At 43.6% G+C, this 22,337-nt stretch overlaps 1 protein-coding gene across 15 annotated transcripts in view; it reads right to left on the bottom strand.

The window, feature by feature from the left end:
• Positions 1 to 22,337, bottom strand: part of CADPS (calcium dependent secretion activator) — a 475,617-nt gene that overhangs the window by 259,404 nt on the left and 193,876 nt on the right. For all 15 annotated transcript variants that reach the window (XM_042979336.1, XM_042979338.1, XM_042979339.1 and 12 more), the window contains one exon: positions 2,831 to 2,911. In XM_042979336.1, the coding sequence (XP_042835270.1) occupies positions 2,831 to 2,911 (81 nt within the window). The remainder of the gene's footprint in view (positions 1 to 2,830; positions 2,912 to 22,337) is intronic.

Consider the following 22,337-nt stretch of genomic DNA (forward strand, 5'->3'; position numbering starts at 1 on the left):
GAGTAAAGAATGCATTTCCAGGACTAATTAGTTGTGGCAAGGAGACCATTGGCATGAATAAACGATGAAGAAGAAGACAGTCCATTTCTACAAGAACAGGAGATATCGGTGGGCAGACTCACTCACAGAAATCCTCAATACCCTAAATGTTTGGGGGATACTCCATATACTTTGAAATTATTCTCCATTCTCTATAAATAATGACCAAGATAGATTTACTTTAATTGCCTATTTCATTGTCTAAGAAAGTCTAGTTCTAAGTTGTCAATAATACCCTACTTGGGATCAGAATATCTAGTAGTATGGGCTGGGGAGAGAGTTCTTGACCTACTGCTGTTCATAGATGAGGAATTTGGCTCACTAGATAACAGTTGTTCATGGTCTTTTAAAAACTGAAATTAGCCTACACTAGGTTCTTAAATTATCACGTGAAGCCTCAAAATAAACAACTAAAATAAAGGTGCCATGGCCTTGTTTTTGAAGTGTGTGTGTGTGTGTGTGTGTGTGTGTGTGTGTAATTTTCTTCAAATGAGATGAATACTTAGTAGTTTGGTATGTAATAGGCTAAGAATGGACCAAATGACCTCTATATTCAGCATAATCTGCTGAGGAGACACTGAGTTTACAAAAGTAAATTCTGAAGCTTTATTGATGTTTTTTTTCTCTCATTAGGCAGGGTTTTCCAACATAAGAGCTTTTTACGCTACCTTTCGGCAAATCCATAACTGCATTCTTATTTTTATCCGACAGACTGACGCTACTGTAAACTTTGAAGATGTCCAAAAACAAAATGCAAAATATTTCAATAAAGCTGCTTAAGCCCAAACGGGGATTTTCGAGTTTTTTGGAATCTCATTTTGGTTTCTCTTCCAGTAGAAGTCCTTTCCATGTGTCCAAGTCCTTAGACATTTTTCTTAATATTTTATTTTCATTTTTGAGAGAGACAGAGTACGGGGGGTGGGAGGGGCAGAGAGAGAGAGCAAGACACAGAATCCGAAGCAGGCTCCAGGCTCTGAGCTGTCAGCACAGAGCCCGATGCGGGGCCCAAACTCGTGAATGGTGAGATCATGACCTGAGCCAAAGTTGGATGCTTAACTGAATGAGCCACCCAGGTGCCCCTAGACACTTCTTTCCATAGACAAAAAGGGAAAAAGCCAGGCTCTACTAATTGGCATCCTCCTAACCATCCCCACAGCCTCCTACCCTCACAGAGACATATGTCCTGTGGTTACCATAGGAACAAGTAGGATACCATTGTTTAAAATTTTGATATTTTACTTTTCATGGGTTTTTGCATTAACTATGCTTTAAAAATATCTCATTAAAATGGTACTTACCATGCTTACTGCACTTGTGGCGCCCCACGTTTAAATTTTGTACCTTATGTGAGTACCAGGCTCACCCTTGTCCCAGCCCTCGTATTTAGACAGACTTGAATTAAGTCTCCAGGGTAGTGCCTTAACCAGTACCTATCCTGCTCAGTCTTGATTTCCCCACCTCTAAAACAAAAATGATAACTGAAATATACTTAGGGGCTGTTTTAAGGGTTAAATGAGATGTACATGTAAAGCATTTAGTATGCTTGAAACAGTCAGCACTCAATGAATTCTACTAACATTACTACTGTTGCTAATAACACAAATGACAGCAACAGCGATAATAGTGGATAACTTTCAGGTTCACAGACATCAACAATTAAGACATAATCCCAACTCTAGAGAAACCCTGTCTACCAGGAGACTCAGAAATGTAAAAAAAATAGTCACCATTCAATGAACGGTTACAATAAAGGTCTAAATGTGGTGTGAGGCCTCTCTCCGAGAGAGAGGAGAACTAGCTAAGCTCTCAGAGAAGGGGTTTTAAGTTGAGCACCAAGGGCTGAGCAAGAGGGTTTGCTAAAAGGAGAAGAAAAGAAAGGTCACTCCGGTGGGTGCACAGTCATTGAGGCGAGAAAGGGCCTGCTGGACCACTCCGAGGGAGACAGTCTCTGTAGCTGAAATGGGGGGTTCTGATGGGAAAGTTGTGGGAGGTGAGTCTAACAAGAAAGGATCTAGTCTGTCGATGAAGAGCCTGGAATATCATTCTGAAGAGATTAGATTTTGTTCTGGGGGCAGTGAAGGATTCTACTGAAGGATTCCAAGGCTCTGTTTGTGAGATGCTCATGCGTGAGGTTGAGAATGGCAACCATGTGGAGGACAGACTGGAGAGGGCAGGAGCAGAGCCAGGGATACCCACGAGGAGACTGTCGTGAGATCTGGGCAATGAGGATGAGGGCCTGAATCAAAGCACTAGCCGAGGTGCTGGAAAGCAGTCAAGAGATCTGACCCACATTTTGGAGGTAGAATCAATGAGCTGGGCAGCTGACTACGTGTGGGGTGTTATGGGGTGGAAGGAGGAACTGAGAACACCTAGGAAGTCCCATCTGTAGTAACTGATAGAGAGCAAGTGACGAGCCATTGCAGGTATGCGTACACGGTGGGAAGAAGAAGAAAAGGAGCTAGATTTTGAATGCATTTAACTTGGAATGCAGGGGACTATCCAAGAAGAAATGTTCTCAATAGACAGTTGGAAACATAAGGCAAAAGGAAAAGGAAAGGTGGAAAAGGGAAGGTGGGGCTTGAATATTGACTGGAACATAGAAAACATACATGCTATCTGGGAGAATTGCCCTGAGAAAGGAGGAATGAGGGCTCTGTCAAGTGATTGTCCTCATCTTCCTTCCTCTCTGCTTCTCACTTTTATCTTTCCATGGACCTTAATAATAATCAGTGTGCTTCCTGTGTGGAGCTTTGGCCTGATCCCCCAGCAAATGTCCCCAAAGCTTTCTTACCCTGGCTATTTGATCTGCCATTTGGAGACGTCCATCCAGCTCTCGTCTGATCTGGGCTGCTTGCTCATCTGGATTGTCCAGCTGCACAAAAACACAAACATGGGAGATGTTCAGTTTATATCGCAAAAGCCAATAAACTTGTGACTTTGCATTTTACACGCCCCAATCTCTGTCCCCATAGACACATTTCACTAAAAGTTAAGAATTCTGTAACAAACAAATCCAATTTGAGTGAAGTCTTAAATGAAATCCTTGCAGCCAGAGCATCACGTGGTAGACAGTTGCTAGGAAAGACACGAGAATGAGTTTGCACAAGAATCACTTGAGAACTGCTGGGCAGGAGTGCTTCCAATGAGGGCCCAATAGCACCTCTGTTTTGGTCCAATGAAGAAAGTGTTTACATGACAGACATACAAAGAAGGAGACATAAATAACTATTAGAAATGTGTGGAGCAGACATAGTGCCTATCTGTAGCGCCTCCATGGCATATATCCCACAGCTGTCCCACCCCCAGACCGTGGGAGATTAATCAATCATTGTGTTCCTTCCTTTGAGCCCTGAGACTTCCTCAGCCAGTACTCCAGATGGCTACTATCACTGAGTCGGTGTTGACATCTAAGTTGAAATCTATCCTGGTCTTCCCTGGAGTTGGAGGTTTTGGGACATAAGATTCAGCATAACTAAGCAGAAATAAACTTGGACAACTCCCTAACTTCTCTGGTTTTCCCACCTATAGAATGAAGGGGTTGGTTACATAATCGCCATTCTTAGCACATCTGTCTGTGAATCTATGAAAGAGGTTGGTAAACATTTCTGTAAATGGCCATATAGTTAATCCTTTAGGCTTTGAGAGTCATAAGATCTCTGTTGCAATGACTCAGGTCTTCGAAACAAATGTGAAAACAGACATCGTCAATCCATAAATGAATGAGCATTTCTGTCTTCCAATAAAACTTTATGTGCAACTGTAGGTGGTAGGCCATAGTTGTTGATCTTTGCTCTACAAATTACGTTTCTGTCATTCAACAAACATCTTCTTTCATTGAAACACACACACACACACACACACACACACACACAAGAATATTACTAAGCCATAAAAAATGAAATCTTGACATTAGCAACCAGATGGAACTGGGAGATGTAGTATGCTAACCAAAATAAGCCAGTTAGAGAAAGACAAATACCATGTAATTTCAGTCATATGTGGAATGTAAGAAACAAAACAAATGAGCAAAGGGAAAAAAGTAAAAAGAGAGAGGCAAACTAGGAAATGGACCCTTAACTATAGAGAACTGAGGGTTATCAGAGGGGAGGTGGGGGGCATGGGCACCAAAAAAATAAGGTTCTCTACTTATTTTCAGGTAAGCCTACAATTATCCTTCAAACTGTAATTGAGTCTGTTTTGTTCAGTGATTTATGACTAATTTTATTCACAGAAAAATGTAATAAAGAGGGAACAGTGACATTCAAATAGGATTTATTCCTCTTTATAGTACATATTTTTAAAAAAAAATTTTTTTTAACGTTTATTTATTTTTGAGACAGAGAGAGACAGAGCATGAACAGGGGAGGGTCAGAGAGAGGGAGACACAGAACCCGAAACAGGCTCCAGGCTCCAAGCTGTCAGCACAGAGCCTGATGAGGGGCTTGAACTCACTGACCGCGAGATCATGACCTGAGCCGAAGTCAGCAGCTTAACCGACTGAGCCACCCAGGCGCCCCTCTTTATAGTACATATTAACTCACAAAAAAAAGTAGCTTAAGAAGTATCTGAATTTTCTAAGTCCCTTAGCTTTATTAGAAAAATAATTTTTAATGTTTATTTATTTTTGAGAGAGAGAGAGAGAGAAAGAGAATGAGCAGGGAGGGGCAGAGCAAGGGGGAAGACACAGAATCCGAAGCAGGCTCTAGGCTCTGGGCTGTCAGCACAGAGCCGGATGCAGGGCTCAAACTCACGAACTGTAAGATCATGACCTGAGCTGAAGTCAGATGCTTAACTGACTGAGCCACCCAGGTGCTCCTAAGTCCCTTTCCTTTAAAAGCCATTTTTATTTAGAAATTTTAAAATAAAAACCCAGATCCATGCTTAAAAAAAAAAGAAAGAAAGAATCTCATCTATGGTACAAAATGGCATAGAAAATAAGTTATTTTTAATATGATGTAAACAAGAACACTAAAAAAGTTATGGTCATACTTTTGAAGCATTGTGCATAGTCTTTTTTGGTTGTTTTATAAAACACATAAAATCCATCTAGTTTTATGCATTTTTATCACCTTATTCAATTCATGAGTTGCCTTACCTTCTCCTTTCCATAGTTTTGAGGAGCAGGACTATTTCCTAGATCATAAAGACTGGATGACAACTTTTGGCCATCTATTCTTTTTTTTTATTATTTATTTAAAAAAAGGGTTTTTTTTAAAATGCTTTTACTTATCTTTGAAGGAGAGAGAGACAAGAGCATGACCGGGGGAGGAGCAGAGAGAGAGGGAAACACAGAATCCAAAGCAGGCTCCAGGCTCTGAGCTGTCAGCAGAGAGCCCGATGCGGGGCTCGAACGTACGAACTGTGAGATCATGACCTGAGCCAAAGTCGGATGCCCAACCGACTGAGCCACCCAGGCACCCCTGGCCATCTATTCTAAAAGTGTTCTGCTGAACAACAATCCTATCAAATAGAGTTTAATAAGGGTTCCGGAAGGCCTCCAAAAGAACGGTCAGTTGAATTTGGCAAATGGTACGTCAAAATGCACAAAATCTCTGAGAAGTTCTGCAGTAGGGAAATCTGCTAGACTGTGACCAACTTAAATATTTTTAAATTGACACTGAAATGTTTGTTTTTTGCACAGTACAGTGCCCAGAGAATGAACTGGAAAACCTGTTCCACATACATATGAAGAGAACCACATGAAAGCAGTTACGTGCTGTCCAGGAGCCCATCCATTACAACTTTCCAATAGGTGCACATGGGAAACACAGTATCTTCTATGTTGTTTTTAAGCTCTAAGGAGCTGCTTTTATTCTACTCCCTTGGGAACCCAACACTTCTTAAGCTCCAGGTACAAATCCACTGGGAACATTCAGAAATGTTTTGTTCAAATACACAGGCAGACCAAACGTCTGCCTTCTTCACTGAGAAGCAGCAAAATGATTTGGTTAGAGGATAAAGTTGGGAATTCTGTCAGAAGATACGGTGTTCACAGAGAAAGAAATGAAAAAGAGAAAACACATCCTATAGAGCCGTCCCTATTACTAAATTTTGCAGAGACATCTGGCCCTCATCAAACGTTAACTAGAGACAGCAGAGAATGTCATCAATGAAGACAAGCCGGCTAGGCCTACTCTAGGCTTCATTCATTAATTCATGGGTTCTTTCATTTACTCATTCATTTATCAGATTTTTATGGAATGTCTTGGAACACAGAAAGGAACAAGGCAGACTTAGTTGGTGCCTCCATGGAGCTTAAATCTAGCAAGGACAGATAAGTTTATTTGAACATTTTGGGCACAAAAGAGAGAAGACTAGCACTTACTGATGCCTAAGTCAAGCCCTGGTATCCTATAACCTATATTTCAGTGTTTTCTAAAGGGTCTCAAGAAATAGATATTAATATGCATTCTTCCAGGAGAAGGAGTCTGGGGTCAGGAAGTGCTGCTCCCTCCTGGAATCGTATAATACATGATTAAGATTCTGAGCAATTCTAGGGGCACCTGAGTGGCTCAGTTGGCTAAGTGTCCAGGTAAGCGTCTGACTCTTCATTTTGGCTCAGGTCGTGATCTCACCGTTCACGAGTTTGATCCCTGTGTCGGGCTCTGTGCTGACAGTGCTTGGGATTCTCTCTCTCTCTTCCTCTCTCTCTGCCCCCCGCCCTCCCCCCCGCCCCCCACTCATTCTCTCTCAAAATAAAAATAAACTAAGAAAAAAACAGATTCTGAGCAATTCTAGAATAAATACGCCTATGGAACTGCATGCAATTTGTCTTTTACTCAATTATTTGATTGAAAAGTATTCTACGGTGCGGTTTGTGAAAGAGCTTTAGGAGATGGGTACCACTATTACCCCCTGTTACAGATGAGGAAACTGAATCTCAGTAAGGTTCAGGAACTTACTGTAGTTCACACAGCGGGTCAAGAGGTAGGATCCATTAGAAACGGAGTCTGTCTTGCCTCAAACTGAAGCTCTTTTGCTCTGCCTTATGTTGGTTTCCTTCTTAAGTGCCTTGTTTGGTTTCCTAATTGGTTCTGACAATTAACTACCTTGGCGGCCTCATTTCTGTTCCTTGTATACATGGGACAGTTTACCACACTGAGCCACCACTGTGGGGCAGAGAAATGTCTACCGTTCGTCCGCTGTCACGACTGGCTGATTTCTGCCAGGGAGGCTATAGCAGTGCCAGGGCCCTCTTGAAGAAATGAGAGCAATGGATGTGTCCTTATCCTGGCTCTGCCCCTCAGGAGCTGTGTGACCTTAAGCAAGTGACTCAACCTCTCTGTGCTTCAGGCCTTTTCATCTGAATAATCAGTGTAATAAATCTACTTAAGGTTGTCGTAAGGATTCATTGAGACAGTGGATATAAAGTGCTTAGCCCAGGGCCCGGCATGCAGTTTCCTGAATGAATCTTCAGGAAACGGTGGCTGCTGTTTGTGTTATTAAAGAAGCCTACGGTGGCTGTATTTCTGACATGGGCCACAGTGGGGCGTCAAAGATTCAGACAAGAACGTACCAGAAGGGACAGTGTCCCTCTGTGGTGTGGATATAGGGATTTGCTCTGATAGTCTGCACCGTGGAAAGGAAGGGTTCAGGGGCTCCCACCTCTTGACAAGTTTCCCTGGCTTCCCAGGGCCGCCAACGTTCTCTGGGGTCAAATCCCTTTGCTCTGTTAGATTTTAATTAGGAGAGTGACCGGAATTAGGAGAGTGGATGGCTGCCCAACAGCTAATGATCCCAAGGTGGGGGATGGAAAAGGAAATGCAGCCAAAGTTCCCTCAAACAGCCTGGTATAAGAGAGAAGGCCATCCTCAATCGAGGAGCTTGACAGCCCTACCGTATGAAATCCAAAAATACAGAGAGAAATCAAGTAATCACCTTTTCAAGTGCCCAAAAGAAAAAAAACCCAAGAGTGAGCTTCCATGGAAACAAGGTTCTGTTTACTGCACTGGCCTTTTCCACCAAGGGAAGGAAAGATCGACTGGCCAACCAGGCCAAGGGCAAACCTTGCCGCTGACAGCTCATTAGGGTTAAAATATGTACATGTGTTTGAAGGCTCTTTACCTAATTAGACGAATAATCTTCCTACTAGCAGAGGTCAAGCAGAGGCAGCGTGGTGGCTGTTAGGATTTGCCTGCCAAGCGAAGGGACTGTTTCCCTGAACTTTTCTCTTCAAGGGATGGGGAGCTGGGCTCAGCATTGCCCAAGTGCTCACAGGTGATCACCAAAGCCATCAGTTCAAGCCCATCCCAAGGCCTGGGCTTCTCTGCAGCTCATGCTGTGCCCCTTCAGTAAATGCAGAGACAAGAACTCAGACCAGCGTGGCTGTGGGTCGGCCCGGTTTACACCTGCAGGGAGAGCACGCGGCAGAGGACGCAGGCCTGAGAGAATAGGGCAGAGGGAGGTCTGTGCCCAGCTATCCCACTCCCTGGTTCCACGACCTTGTCAGGTTTCTGAATCTCCGAGCCTCAGTATCCTCAACTGCTAAGTGGGGATCAGTTTCATCTTGCGAGGCTACTCAAAGGACTAAATGGGACAACAGGTGGCACGTTTTGAGAGAAGTCAGGCAGACCTGGGTCCAAATCCCGACTTTGTAATTTCCTTCCTCAAAGGGATCGAACACGTGACTGGACCTAAGCCTCGGTTTCCTATTTGTTAACTGGGGTAAGATACCTACCCCAGTGTGTTCTTAGGGTTCAATGAGATGGTATGTGCCAAGCACCTAGCATGGTGCAGGCACACAGTAGGCCCTATAGTTTAGCAAAGAGTTTCTAGAATTGTCCCGATTCTAGGGAGGGCACACATCAGATGTCAATTCCCCTCCCGGCCTGTTGTGATTTATGACAGAAACCAGACACGGGGGTAGGGGAGCCCTTGGAGTGAATGAGGAGCCTGTGTTCTGGTCCTCAATGTGCCCTTAGCTGGGGGGCTTTGGGCCCAAGCCATGACCCCTCTGTCCACAGTCCCTTCACCTGAGAAAGGACAAACCCTCGCTATTATGTCCCAGGGGTCTCTGCAAAGTCTAGACGAGCACTTGTCAAAGGTATATTCTGGGGACACTAGTCCTGCCGAGAAAGGGGTATGTGGCCAGTTAGAGTCGATGTCCCCTCTCCCCTTCCCGGATCGCTGCATGACACATCAGTGAGAAGGTACACTCGGGTGGCCCTACATTTCCCAATCCTATCCCACCCTGTGTATAAGTCATTTAAATGCCCAGCGGCACATTTTGGGATAGTCTCTCCTAAGCAGTTCTCCCGTGCGTTTCATTTTTTTCATGTCCGTGGATACATCCAGCTGTTCCGGAGGGAGGAGACAGGGAGGAAGCTACGTCACTATGCACGTGGATCTATATGTCAGTTACGAGGAACCCCCCTGGGAACACTGACCTCTGCGACAATGGAGAAATCATCACTGGGCTGAGGCTTGGAGCCTCCTCATTAGTCCCACAGGCCCTGGAAGATTGGCCTTGACAGTGTGCCTGGGAGACATCTCTGGGTATCACCTTTCCCTAGGGTTGCCTGCATTCTTTGGGCTCACACGTTTGGGGGCAAGTCCGACTCTGGAGTGTTCCAAACCCATCATTATTACCGCCGCCAGGCAGTCAAGCAAAAAGCAGACATGATTCACATATGCAGAAAATTTAAACGGAAACAGGCAGATTATTTCATGCGTTATTTGAATAATTGTTCTACCTCCTGGAAAAATCTGTGGTATTCTGCCTCAGAATGAATGGACCAACTCAGCCTCAGGACGACAGTGAAGATGATCCAGCACTGCGGCTGCAAGGAGCATTACAGATGATGAAGTAAGTTCAGGAAGAGGTGTAGGCCCTGCTGAGCTCTGTGGCCCGTCGGACATCACATCATCCCCCTCAGCACAGGCCTCTGGGCTCCTCGCTGAGGCCTCTGGGAGGGGTTGTTTTCTCTGCTGCCAGGTGCTTGCATGTTTCCCACACCCGGAGCATTCTCCCCTGTCTCCTCCTTGACTCGTAACCGGTTCTTCCTCTTCATCCTTCAGCTTTGCAGCAAACTCTTCTCTGACCCCTCCAGACTTGGTGGGTTTCTCCTGCCAAGTTCTCCTAGCACGACGCACTTCTCCTTTTATTAGCATGTGTCACAGCTGTAATTTCACCTGCACTCACGTGACGCTGGGATGTCTACCTACTACACTGTTAAGCTCCTTGAGGGCAGGGACGTGTGTGACTTTGCTTACCTCTGCGTCCCCAGCACCTCGCACGGTGCTGAAGACACAGGGGCCTCTGATACTTGCCTGACCAAGTTAATTAACTGTGACCCAAAGAGGGAAAGTGACCTGCCCAGAAGTCGCACCATCATCAGCAAGGGAGCTGGGACCAGGTTCCCAACCTGCTAACTTCTAGCTTGCTTGCTGCTTAGCGACTGTGTCCTGGGAAGTGCCATGCTCCGCAGAAACAGGTAAAGACTGAACTTTGTTAGCCTGTCAACCCGTTTACAGTCCTAATGAAGCATCCATGATTCCGGGCTTTGGGGGCTTGAGTCGGGTGCACCTGTCAGTGGTGACAGGGAGTGCAAGCCAGAGGCTGACCTGGCTTCCCTGGATCCGTTTCCCTGGTTTCCTCTCCACTTCTGGCCCCTTGGTTCCCAGGGATTAGTGTCTGAGCAGGAGGCTGCCAAGAGCTACTGCAGAGGAGGGCGGAGGCAGCTCCCTGTAAAGTACTCCTGTCAGCTGGCACGGCCCTCCTTTTCTCCACAGCCCCGTGTTTTTTTATCCTTCTTCACAAACTGCTCCAGCAAATGCCGCCCTCCTGGCACACTGCAGTCTGGAAAGTTACAGCCAGGACAGTTCCCCTCCAGGGGACGTGGGTGCCCAAGCTCCTGTCTCAAGAATGTACTGAGGTTGGGACTGTGGCTACAGCACTGTACTCAGGGCCTGCCTGCCACCTCCGAACTCCTTTCCCACCAACCTGTCTCCTCCTCGTCCACCTCCGACGGGGCTGGAGAACGTGGGCAGCAAGCATTCCCTCCCTACTGTCCAGGTTCAAATCCTGACCCTTCCACTTTGAGGCTGGTCTGTGCTGAACACATTATGAGACCTCTCTGAGCCTTAACTTTAGTTTTCAACTCCCGGGACTTGTAGCAGAATGCCTGGCACACGGTCACTTTCAGAAAATCTCAGCAGCTCATTAAAAAAAAAAAGGTGGGGAGCGCCTGGGGGGCTCAGTCGATTAACTGTCTGACTTGATTTCTGCTCAGGTTGTGATCTCACGGCTTGTGGGTTTGAGTCCCCCGTCGTGCTCTCTGCTGACAGCACGGAGCCTGTGTGGGATTCTCTCTCTTCCCCCGTCTCTCTTTCTCTCCCCGACTTGTGCATGTGCCCCCCACACCTCAAAAATAAATAAACATTAAAAGAAAAAAAGGAAAATCTCAGCAGCGATTACTACTGCTCTAGCCTGCGCATCTCATCCTTATACCAATTCTGATTCTAATAACACAAATGGCAAGACAGGTTTTCCCTGCTTTGAGTAAAGAAACCAAGTTTCAAAAGATTAAGTAGTTTGCCAGTAGTTTCAGAGATAATTGGCCCTTCGCAGAGGGGACAGGCTTAGAAAATAGGGCATGGATTTTAGAATCAGAAAACCTGAAGATCAAACCCAACCTCTGTCACATACTCACTGTGTGACCAGCCCAGGGCACTCAACCTCTCTGAGCATCTGTACCCGCAGCTGTAAAGCCAATACCCTCAGAGGACTATTGTAGTGATGATCATAAGAGACATTTTCGCACTGTAGGGGTTCAACACATTGCAGGTTTATTGTTCTATTTTTATTCCTGGGGGTGGCTCTCATGCAGTCTGCAGGCTTGCCTCTGATCTGTCTTTACTAGGGCTCTGTTCCAGGGTTATTTCTAGAGAAAACGTGAAATTTGGTGTCCTGTGCATACTCAATGACGTTCCGTTTTTATAAAAATCACCCAAGGAGATAGTACCTCATTTGCTGAAAAGTTAAAATAAGATCGTTAGTGCCTCTCGTTAGCATGCCTTACTTCCTCTCCAAGAGAAGACCTTGCGAAGGGTCAAAGTTCCCATCTGAGGGATGTACTTCTCTTTGACTGCAAATGCAGGGTTCAGCTCCTAGAGCTGGCCAGCCAGTAAGAACATCCTCTGCATTTGAGTCACCACTTTTATGTCTTTGCTGGCTTCGGGCAACGCCGTAAATATAACACAATAGCTCCAAATGCAGTAATTCTCTGAACGAGCACCAAAGCATTTTTATACATAAAAATACCCCAAACAGAAAACCAATCTATTCCTTTATGATCTTGCAGTGTTCTACCAGTCTTGTCCCATAATCCCCCAGGCCTGGAATGACCTCCTCTCTCCTTTCTATTTCAAATCGGACATGTCGTTCAGGGTCTGGTTTCAGATCTGCTTCCTTCAGGGAAGCCTTCCTTGATTACTTTCACCATGTAGCAGCTTGGCTTTCCAGGTATCATTAGCTGGTCCAGTATCTAAACCCTCTGTTTGACACAGGTCTCAGATTTCCCTTCCCCACCAGAAGAGCTGTAGGCCACAGAGATCGGGGACCCAGGAACCGGAAACAGTCAGATCTGGGCTCAAATCTTTGCTCTGCCACTTACCAGCTCTGTGACACTGGAAGATATATGGAACTCTCTCTGTCTGAGGCCTCTTCTGCAAAGTGCGAGTCCTAATAGTGCCAACAGCAGAGGCTTGTAATGAGAATGAAAACCAGTACTTGTAAAGCACTTAGCATGATCCCTCGGAGAGGAGGCGGGTCTGCAAGTTCAAGGCTAATAATTCAGTACTCTTGAGGCCAGACACTGGTTTTATCCAGCATGAGGGACACAGCTGTGTTTTTTATGGATCCTCTTAATAACCTTCACAGCTGGGGCTGGGAGATGGTCCGCTTCACCTGCACTATGCTAAGGACACAGGGAACTGAAGCCATTCAAAGAAGAGTGGGGCACGTTCTTCCCGGGGGGACCCGTGGCAGCTGGAGGCCAGGGTATTTTGTGAAGCAGGTGGTTTTGTGAGGAGAGGATGTGTGGAACTAGGTTGGTTTATCCCTTCGTAATTGTGCAGTCCCCTTCTAAATATATCTTGACTCTGTCTATTCTGTTTACCTACTTCCTTAGGCCAGGTTGCCATTGTCCCCATCCTGGATCGCTGACCTGTTTACTTGCATCCTCTCTGACATGGCAGTTCCCAGTCCTCCCTGCACATTGGAATCCCCTGGGGGAGATGAAAGGAAATCCTGATATCCAGGCTGCAGTCGAACCGGCTAAATCAGACCTTTGGGTTGGGCCTGGGCACCAGTATTTTATTTTTTTTTATTTAATTTTTTTTTTCAACGTTTTTTATTTATTTTTGGGACAGAGAGAGACAGAGCATGAACGGGGGAGGGGCAGAGAGAGAGGGAGACACAGAATCGGAAACAGGCTCCAGGCTCCGAGCCATCAGCCCAGAGCCTGACGCGGGGCTCGAACTCACGGACCGCGAGATCGTGACCTGGCTGAAGTCGGACGCTTAACCGACTGCGCCACCCAGGCGCCCCAATATATTTTTTTTTAAATCTCCATGTGATTCCAAAGCGTAGCAAGACCTGAGAACTTCTCTACCAAGGGCCAATGGTTCTGTAACTATGGTGCACGTGAGAATCAACCAGAGAACCTGTTAAAACACAGAGTCGTAGGGGGGACACCTGGGGGCTCAGTCGGTTAAGTGTCAGATTCTTGATTTCAGCTCCAGTTACGATCTCATGGTTTGTGAGATCGAGCCCCGCATCAGGCTCTGCGCTGACAACACAGAGCCTGCTCGGGATTCTCTCCCCTCTCTTGGTACCACCTCCCCAACTCGTGTGCATGCTCTTTCTTTCTCTGTCTCTCAAAATAAATAAAAACTTTAAAAAAAAAAAAGAGAGAGAGACTTGCTGTCATAAAAAAACAAAAAGAAAAACAGAGTCATAGGGCTCTTCCCCAGAGAGTTTTGATTCAGTAGGCGTGGGGCGAAGGCCAAGAATGTGCCTCGGTGATGATGGTGATGCCACACTCAGAGAGCAAGGATTGAATCCCTGATCCCCATTGGCATCCTGCTCCTGCTTAAGACCTGTCAGGAATGCTCCCTTTTCCTTGGCAGCAGGAGTCTGGGGTCCTTCTCAAAGCCTAGGGAGTTACTGCCATCTGGTTCCCGCACAGCTCTCCAGCCTGATCAGCCAACACTGGGTCTTGCCCTCCAGGCTTGAGTCTTTCTATGCTGCTTCTTTTAGGTTCTTGAACATGGCATATTCTTTCATGGCCCCAGACTGCTGCACATGCTTTCCCTTCTCTGCTATCTTTGTCTGGCTAACACTAACCCAGGTTTCAATATCCATGTTGCTTCTTTAGAAGCCTTTTCGTTCCTAGGCAAAGTCACTTCCTCTAGGATCCCACAGCATTCGGACCTCCTCTTTTATTGCTTCTATCACATTTGCATTATTTGCTCCGTGCTATGTTCTCTGCAAGACTATAAATGCCTCCAGGGCAGAGACCTCATCTTATGTTATTCCCTATAAGGTTTGCAGTGGCTGATGTTTGGTAGGTGAGCAAGGAATATTTGCAGAACTAAATCTGAGATGAAGCTAATAATATCTACTGGGCAAGGTTGGGTTTTTCTTCTTAATTAATTAATTTATTTATTTACATCCAAATTAGTATACAGTGCAACAATGATTTCAGGAGTAGATTCCTTAATGCCCCTTATCCATTTAGCCCATTCCCCCTCCCACAATCCCTCTGATAACCCTCTCTTTGCTCCCTATATTTAAGAGTCTCTTATGTTCTGCCCCCCTCCCCGTTTTTATATTATTTGGGGGCAAGGTTGTGTTGATTAGTTTCTAAGAAAAGTTTGTCCAGGCACTTAGTGTGGTTCCTGATACTTAATAAGTAGTCAAATCATGACCTAAAGAGAAATCTGAGTGCAAATGGTTTAGACTTATTAAATTCTTGTTGAACGTGTAACTGAAATTAAGTATTTAAGAGTAGAAGGGGTGGAGAATAATGGACTAAAGTGTGGTGAATGATTGAGGTGTGAACCAATTAAACTGTGGGAGCCTGTCTCCTCATCTAGGAAATGGAATATTAATATTCAACTCACCATTTAAAACATTTTCATTCAACGCTTGCTTTGCACCAGACATTGTGGTTTGAGCTGTCAGAGTAGGACAGGCACAGACCTTGCCCTCTATGAGCTTACGGTCCACAGGAGACCTAACAGATACTGAATCCTGAGTACACCCTGTGGCCTGGCACCATATCAAGTATGGCATTCACCGTCTTGTTTAATTGTGAGATACGTATTACCATTATAATCATCACCACTTTAGAGATGAGGAAACTGAGGCTCAGAGGGATTCAAGTAACATCTCTGAAAAGGGGTAGAGCTGGGATACAGATTCAGTTCTGTCTGAATCTAGAGTGTCAGTTTTTAAACAGTTCACTGTTGGGGCACCTGGTGGCTCATTCGGTTGACTGTCCGACTTCGGCTCAGGTCATGACCTCGCAGTCTGTGAGTTCGAGCCCTGCGTTGGGCTGTGTGCTGACAGCTGAGAGCCTGGAGCCTGCTTCAGATTCTGTGTCTCCTTCTCTCTGCCCCTCCTCCTCCTTCTTCCCTCTCTCTCTCAAAAAGGAATAAACATTTAAAAAAATTTTTTTTAAACAGTTCACTATTGTAACATTTGGTGGGCATAACCTTCAAAAAAAGGGTTATTTTTCAAAATTGGTAAAGTATAGCACAAATGTAAGTTATTATTTTTGTCATTAGCCGTGAATTTAGTTTTTACTAACGCCTGAACTTCTGCTGAGGCAGCTAATTTGATGGAAAATGGTCACTTTTTCAAAACGAGTCACAGAAGATTTGACATAAATATTATAGGAAATAAAATGTCCTTTGTACTGTTAAATAATTTTGATATCACACTGTTGAGTCATGGTGGAAAGCAACTTATAACTGGCAAAGACAATGAAATCAGCAGGAAATCCAGAGAACATCCAATGAGGTCTAAAGTACCTACACGCACTAATGAAAGTGAATGTTTTTGCTAAAAATGCTCACTCTTTATTTTAAGAGGAAGCGAGTTTCATTTTCAAATATTGACAAGGTAGTATATAAGTTACTCACAAGGACAAAAGAAAATCAAATTTTCCAGCTTCTGCAATTATGGTTTTAGTGAATGCGTACGTTCACGCAGGTGAGTGTACGTGTGTGTATGTATAATAGAGATCTTGAGCCGCAGAAAACATTCAGAGCTGTAAGTCATAGAGTAGCTCATGTCAATTAAAATTGAGGCAAAGCAGTATAATTTCTAGGGTACATGGGAACTGTCACATACAGCTCTGTTTCCTTTGAGTGGCATGTCACAAATATAAGACGTACTTAATTTCTAGTCCCAGCCTGATCACTCACAAGTAGGAATTGGGTCTATTCACGAATCTACCCACATATATCATTATCTCATTTTGCTTGCCCTCAAGAGTGTGTCTACCGTGGTGACACCATTGTTTAAAGCCAAAAATATTTATAAAAAGTGTGTTTCACCTTGATGAACACCTGTCAAAGGAACAGTTAGTTCCCGGTGTCAGATTCATAATCAAGCAGATATATTTTCTATTAGTTATTTTAAAAGTATCAGTGGGCAAGAGGAGGGGGCAGTATTAAAAAAGAGTGAGGTTCCCAGGGCCACTGGGTGGACCAGTCACCTGAGTGTCCGACTTCGGCTCAGGTCATGATCTCATGGTTCGCGAGTTCAAGCCCCATATTGTTGTCAGGGCAGAGCCTGCTTCAGATCCTCTGTCCTCCTCTCTCTACCCCTCCCCCACTTGCACTCTTTCAAAAATAAATAAACATTAAAAAAAAGAGTAACAAAATGGATGAAAGACCTAAATGTAAGACAGGAAGCCATCAAAATCCTTGAGGAGAAAGCAGGCAAAAACCTCTTTGACCTCGGCCGCAGCAACTTCTTACTCAACATGTCCCCGGAGGCAAGGGAAACAAAAGCAAAAATGAACTATTGGGACCTCATCAAAATAAAAAGCTTCTGCACAGCAAAGGAAACAATCAGCAAAACTAAAAGGCAACTGACGGAATAAGAAAAGATATTTGCAAACGACATATCAGATATGGGGTTAGTATCCAAAAATCTATAAAGAACTAATCAAACTCAACACCCAAAAAACAAATAATCCAGTAAAGAAATGGGCAAAAGACATGAATAGACACTTCTCCAAAGAAGACATCCAGATGCCCAACCGACACATGAAGAAATGCTCAACATCACTCATCATCTGGGAAATACAAGTCAAAACCACAATAAGATCCCACCTCACACCTGTCAGAATGGTAAACATTAACAACTCAGGCAACAACAGATGTTGGCAAGGATGCGGAGAGAGAGGATCTCTTTTGCACTGCTGGTGGGAATGCAAACCCCTGGTACAGCCACTCTGGAAAACAGTATGGAGGTTCCTCAAAAAATTAAAAATAGAACTACCCTACGACTCAGCAATGGCACTACTAGGTATTTACCCAAGGGATACAGACAGGAATGCTGTTTCGAAGGGGGCACATGCACCCCAAGGTTTATAGCAGCACTGTCGACAATAGTCAAAGTATGGAAAGAGCCCAAATGTCCATCGATGGATGAATGGATAAAGAAGATGTTGTATATATTTACAAAGGAGTATTAACTTGGAAATCAAAAAGAATGAAATCTTGCCATTTGCAACTACATGGATGGAACTGGAGGGTATTATGCTAAGCGAAATTAGTCAGAGAAAGACAAATATCATATGACTTCACTCACATGAGGACTTAAAGAGACAAAACAGATGAACATAAGGGAAGGGAAGCAAAAATAATATAACAACAGGGAGGGGGACAAAACAGAAGAGACAAATATGGAGAGCAAACAGAGGGTTACTGGAGGGGTTGTGGGAGGGGGGATGGGCTAAATGGGTAAGGAGCATTAAGGAATCTACTCCTGAAATCACTGTTGCACTATATGCCAACTAACTTGGATGTAAATTAAAAAAATAAATTAAAAAAATTAAAAAAACTAAAAAAAGAAAAAAAAAGAGTGAGATCTCCAATTTTCCAAAAGATGGGAGAAATGAAATGATTTAAAAACACCAAATTACATGTCAGCATTTATTAAATGCTTTCTGCTTGCAATAAATCATCCACTACAGATGAGCACAGCCATTAGAATATCTATTCTAATATATGTGACAACTCTTAATCTCTTCGTGGGAACATATATATGCCTACTCTTGTCATATTCAATAAGTTGGAAGTGGTTGGGGGAATTTAGAAGTAGAAGAGTTTTTATTTTTTGATGAAGTTGGGGTCAGTAATCCCATGTTAATCACAAGCAAGGATAATCACGTGTTACACTGAAAATATAATACTGAAAAAGTAAATTCAAAAAGAGGAACAAATTCATCCAGAGCCTAATTTATTCCTATATTATAATGTATGATATTATATAATATACTCATATATAATTATATATACTAATTGTATTATTTATTAATTAATAACAAATTAACCCTGAAATCTCAGTGGCTTAAGATGACAGCGGTTTATTTCTTGTTTACCCCACATGTCCAATGTGGACTCTGAGGGACTCTCTTACACATAGTCACTCAGGAGCCCAGGCAGATGGAAACACCACCATCTTGTGACTTTGCCATCTCAACATGTGGCTTCCAGGCTCACTGTGACAGGAGCACACAGAGCATGGACATCATGGCCTGTTTGCTGGAATTAGTCACATGTCCTTCCCTTAACTGTAAGAGAAGCAAGAACATGTAAGGGAACACAGAGAATATTTTGTTAGCATTACCGCCTCTTCCACAGAAAACCACTTTGGATTCTGGGTAAAAAAGAGTAAGTCTTATATTCTAACAGAAAATCTATTTTGAGTATAGGGAGACTGCTCGATACTTTAGTTTACCTGACCTGTGTGGACAATTCTACATCAATGCAAATTAACACAAGTGAACATGGTTTGACATAATTAAATTTTCATTGTTAAAGGCAAATATGGCTGTGGCTGAGAGGAAGGAATTAAAAAAAAAAAAAAAGTACTCTCCTCTGAGAGAAAAACTGCAAATAAAGACTATTTTAAGCATTATAAATTAAAAAGAATAAAATTAAAAAGAATATTGGCAGAAATAACCAATTTTGGCACCAGAGAAGGTTCAAATCATGATGGCCCTAGGCTCTCACGATCTAATTTATTTCTGACTGTTTACAATTGTCCAGGCTAAGAAACACTTTGAATGGTGGGCCACCATCAAGACAGATGATTTCTTGTTCCTGGAAATTTTATTTGCAATTCAGTCACAAGACTAATCCCCTGTGAAACTGTTTTTAAGATTATATAGTTCATTTACTAATGTTGCCCTTTCATATGGGCAAAAGCACTTGGGTGGAATTTTCTTAGAAAAGGAAATGCTTTATAGGGAATTTTAGAGAAACAAAACTTTGTAGCAGTTGTAGTAAATTTCACCCCATCTCATAAATTACTGTAAAATCTCAAAGGGAACAAAAATTTAGCCAGGAGCCTCAATTAACCACTTTAAAAAAAAAAACCAAAAAAAAACCCAAAAAAACTTACTTTCACAAGTAAATTCACAACAGGATTGCGTTTAAAAAAGTTTTTTTTAATGATTATGTATTTTTGAGAGCGAGAGAGACAGAGCACAAGCAGGGGAGGGGTAGAGAGAGAGCGGTCAGCACAGAGCCCAACGCAGGCCTTGAACTCACGGACTGCAAGATCATTCCCTGAGCCGAAATCGGATGCTCAACCGACCAAGCCACCCAGGCGCCCCAGGGATTGGATTTTTAAAAAAGCAATACTAAATATATGTATCAGGTCAATACCCTGCTTTTTATGTTAGCATTCCTAGACACAGAATTGATTTGTAAAATGATGCCTTTCAACAAGACGTTTGTTGTATTCTAAAGCAAGAGAGTGGAAAAATACATTTTTGAGCAATGGTTTTAACATGAAGTAAAACCCAAATGATTTTTAGGTTAATAGCTCAGCTAGTGCCTGACATAAAACGGGTGTTCAAAATATATTTATTGAGCGATTGCCCATAAATATTTTATCTTCCATGTAACAGGGAACTCTCAATATTCTAAGCTGATCTATGGGCTTTCTAAAATTAAAAAATCATCCCTTATGTTTTTTATCATAATCATGGTTATCATTAGGAACTCCATTGATTAAGAGATGATTGGATCAGCTACCTATTCATTATATTTGATAAAAATAAGGGAATGATCTGAAACTATAGGGTTTGGAGTAAATGAGATACCCAGATAGTTATGAATATCCTTTAAATAGTTGAAAGGACTGTACGGAGATTATTATTGTTGTTGATGATGGCGTTTTACCCCCTTTTAAGCCCTGTAGGCATTTTGCTGACATTTCAGCAAAATGTGTACTCCTGTAATTTCTTATTGTAAAATTCTGCCATAGAGATATCAAATCATGATGCCACAAGGTCCCTGCTGGTTTCAGACGATGTTTAATGGAGTCTGTCTCTACAGTTTGACATGTGCAGTTGAGTTGGAAATGGCTGATTAAAAAATTTGGAGTCAACATATGCAGCCAGCCTGCATGGAACAAGATAACGCCCCGGGTGACAGCCTGTGGCTTTGATGTAGGACAGTTGGAGCGGATCCTACACTCCTGATAGGAAGTCAGACTGCTTCACCCAGCGAGGAAAAAATTCTGAAAAATTCATAAGCTTCCCTATCATTCATAATTAATCTCTAAGTCAACAAGCACTGGCAATTTATACTGGCCAGCACTGGGGAACAGCCAAGGATTGAGGCTATACTTCCTCCTGCAAACTGCTCTGGAATGATTCATTTCACGGCAACCTTTACTTTCTTATCAGGAAAGCAGGACTGCAGAAATTCAGGAGACGATCTTCAACATAAACTGTGATATTAGCCGTCATAATTTATAGGAAGAAGGTATCAGATCTCCCCTCAACAAAAGTCTCCTGGAAAGAAAATGGTTAGATTCCCTAGAGACCCAGATTGGGATTTTTCTGACAAATTCTATGATCTCTATAGGCCAGGGGTTCTTAGCCAGGTGGAGGGGGGGAAGTTCTGTTGCCCACCACCCCACCCCCACCCCACCCCCACCCAGGGAACTTTTGATAAAGTCTAGAGACATTTTTGGTTGTCACAATTGAAGGAGAGAGTGCTAATAGCATCGAGTGGGTAAGAAGCCAGGGACGCTGAGAAACATAGTCCGATGCCCAGGACAGACCCCACAACCGGAGTTATACAGCCCCAATGTCAATAGTGCTGAGGTTGATAAATTCTGCCGAAGACATTTGACCTCAGGCGAGCAAGGTGTTTGCCCTGACAACATTTGATAAAGGAGGCAAAGAGATGCTGTGCTGCTAAACTGACATGGAAGGTTAACGTCATCATGTTAATCCTCTAGCTGTTAGACACATCCCAATATTACCAGCTGGGCTGAGATCTGAAATAATTTGAGGAAAGAAAGCAGTAAGAATGGGAATTTTGGCCATTCATGCTGTGGTTAGAAAATGTGCTCAAGAAGGTGCCAGGTTTGCAGAAAATCATCTGGACGGGTATTTGTGGAACCCCGCGTTAGAGGTTATTTCACTGAGATGTGTAAGACACAGGACCGCGGGAAGCTTGGCGGGAGCATTCGGAGTGTAGCAGCCCCACTGTGTGCCTGGCGTGCTCCTGTTGCTAGCTTCGGAGGAAGCTACGACAGCGTCCCCGGATGCTCCCATCTTCTCTAACATTCTCCCAGGTGTGTCCTGACTGGAAGATACTCACAAACCAGGTCCCCAACCTGTCACTCAGAGTTAGCTAAGACTGAGGCAAACATAGAACCAACAATCCTTGATTTAAAACCCAGAGGTGCCTCCCAGGACCAAATCGGAACACAGAGGTAGAAAATGGAGGGAAGGGGGTGGGAGAGCAGGAGGGTAAGGAGGAGGGTGTCTAGGTAGGTGATCTTTTGATGCCTTCAACTAATCCACCTACAGATGAAAGCATAACAGTCCCACTCTGTTTCCAATCAGGGAAAAGTCGTTGCCCTCCTTCCTCACTAAATTCCATCTACACTAATCTTCGTAGGTTTCCCAATGTCACTATTTCATAAGGAAGAAAAAAAAATTAATGCTCTATTCTAACATCTGTGTTTCCGGGGATTCTTTCACTGGAATGAGAAACCACGCTTACCTTATAGAAAAGAAAGAGCTTTT

This window comes from Panthera tigris, chromosome A2 (genome assembly GCF_018350195.1).
Source record: "Panthera tigris isolate Pti1 chromosome A2, P.tigris_Pti1_mat1.1, whole genome shotgun sequence".
NCBI classification, from domain to species: domain Eukaryota; kingdom Metazoa; phylum Chordata; class Mammalia; order Carnivora; family Felidae; genus Panthera; species Panthera tigris.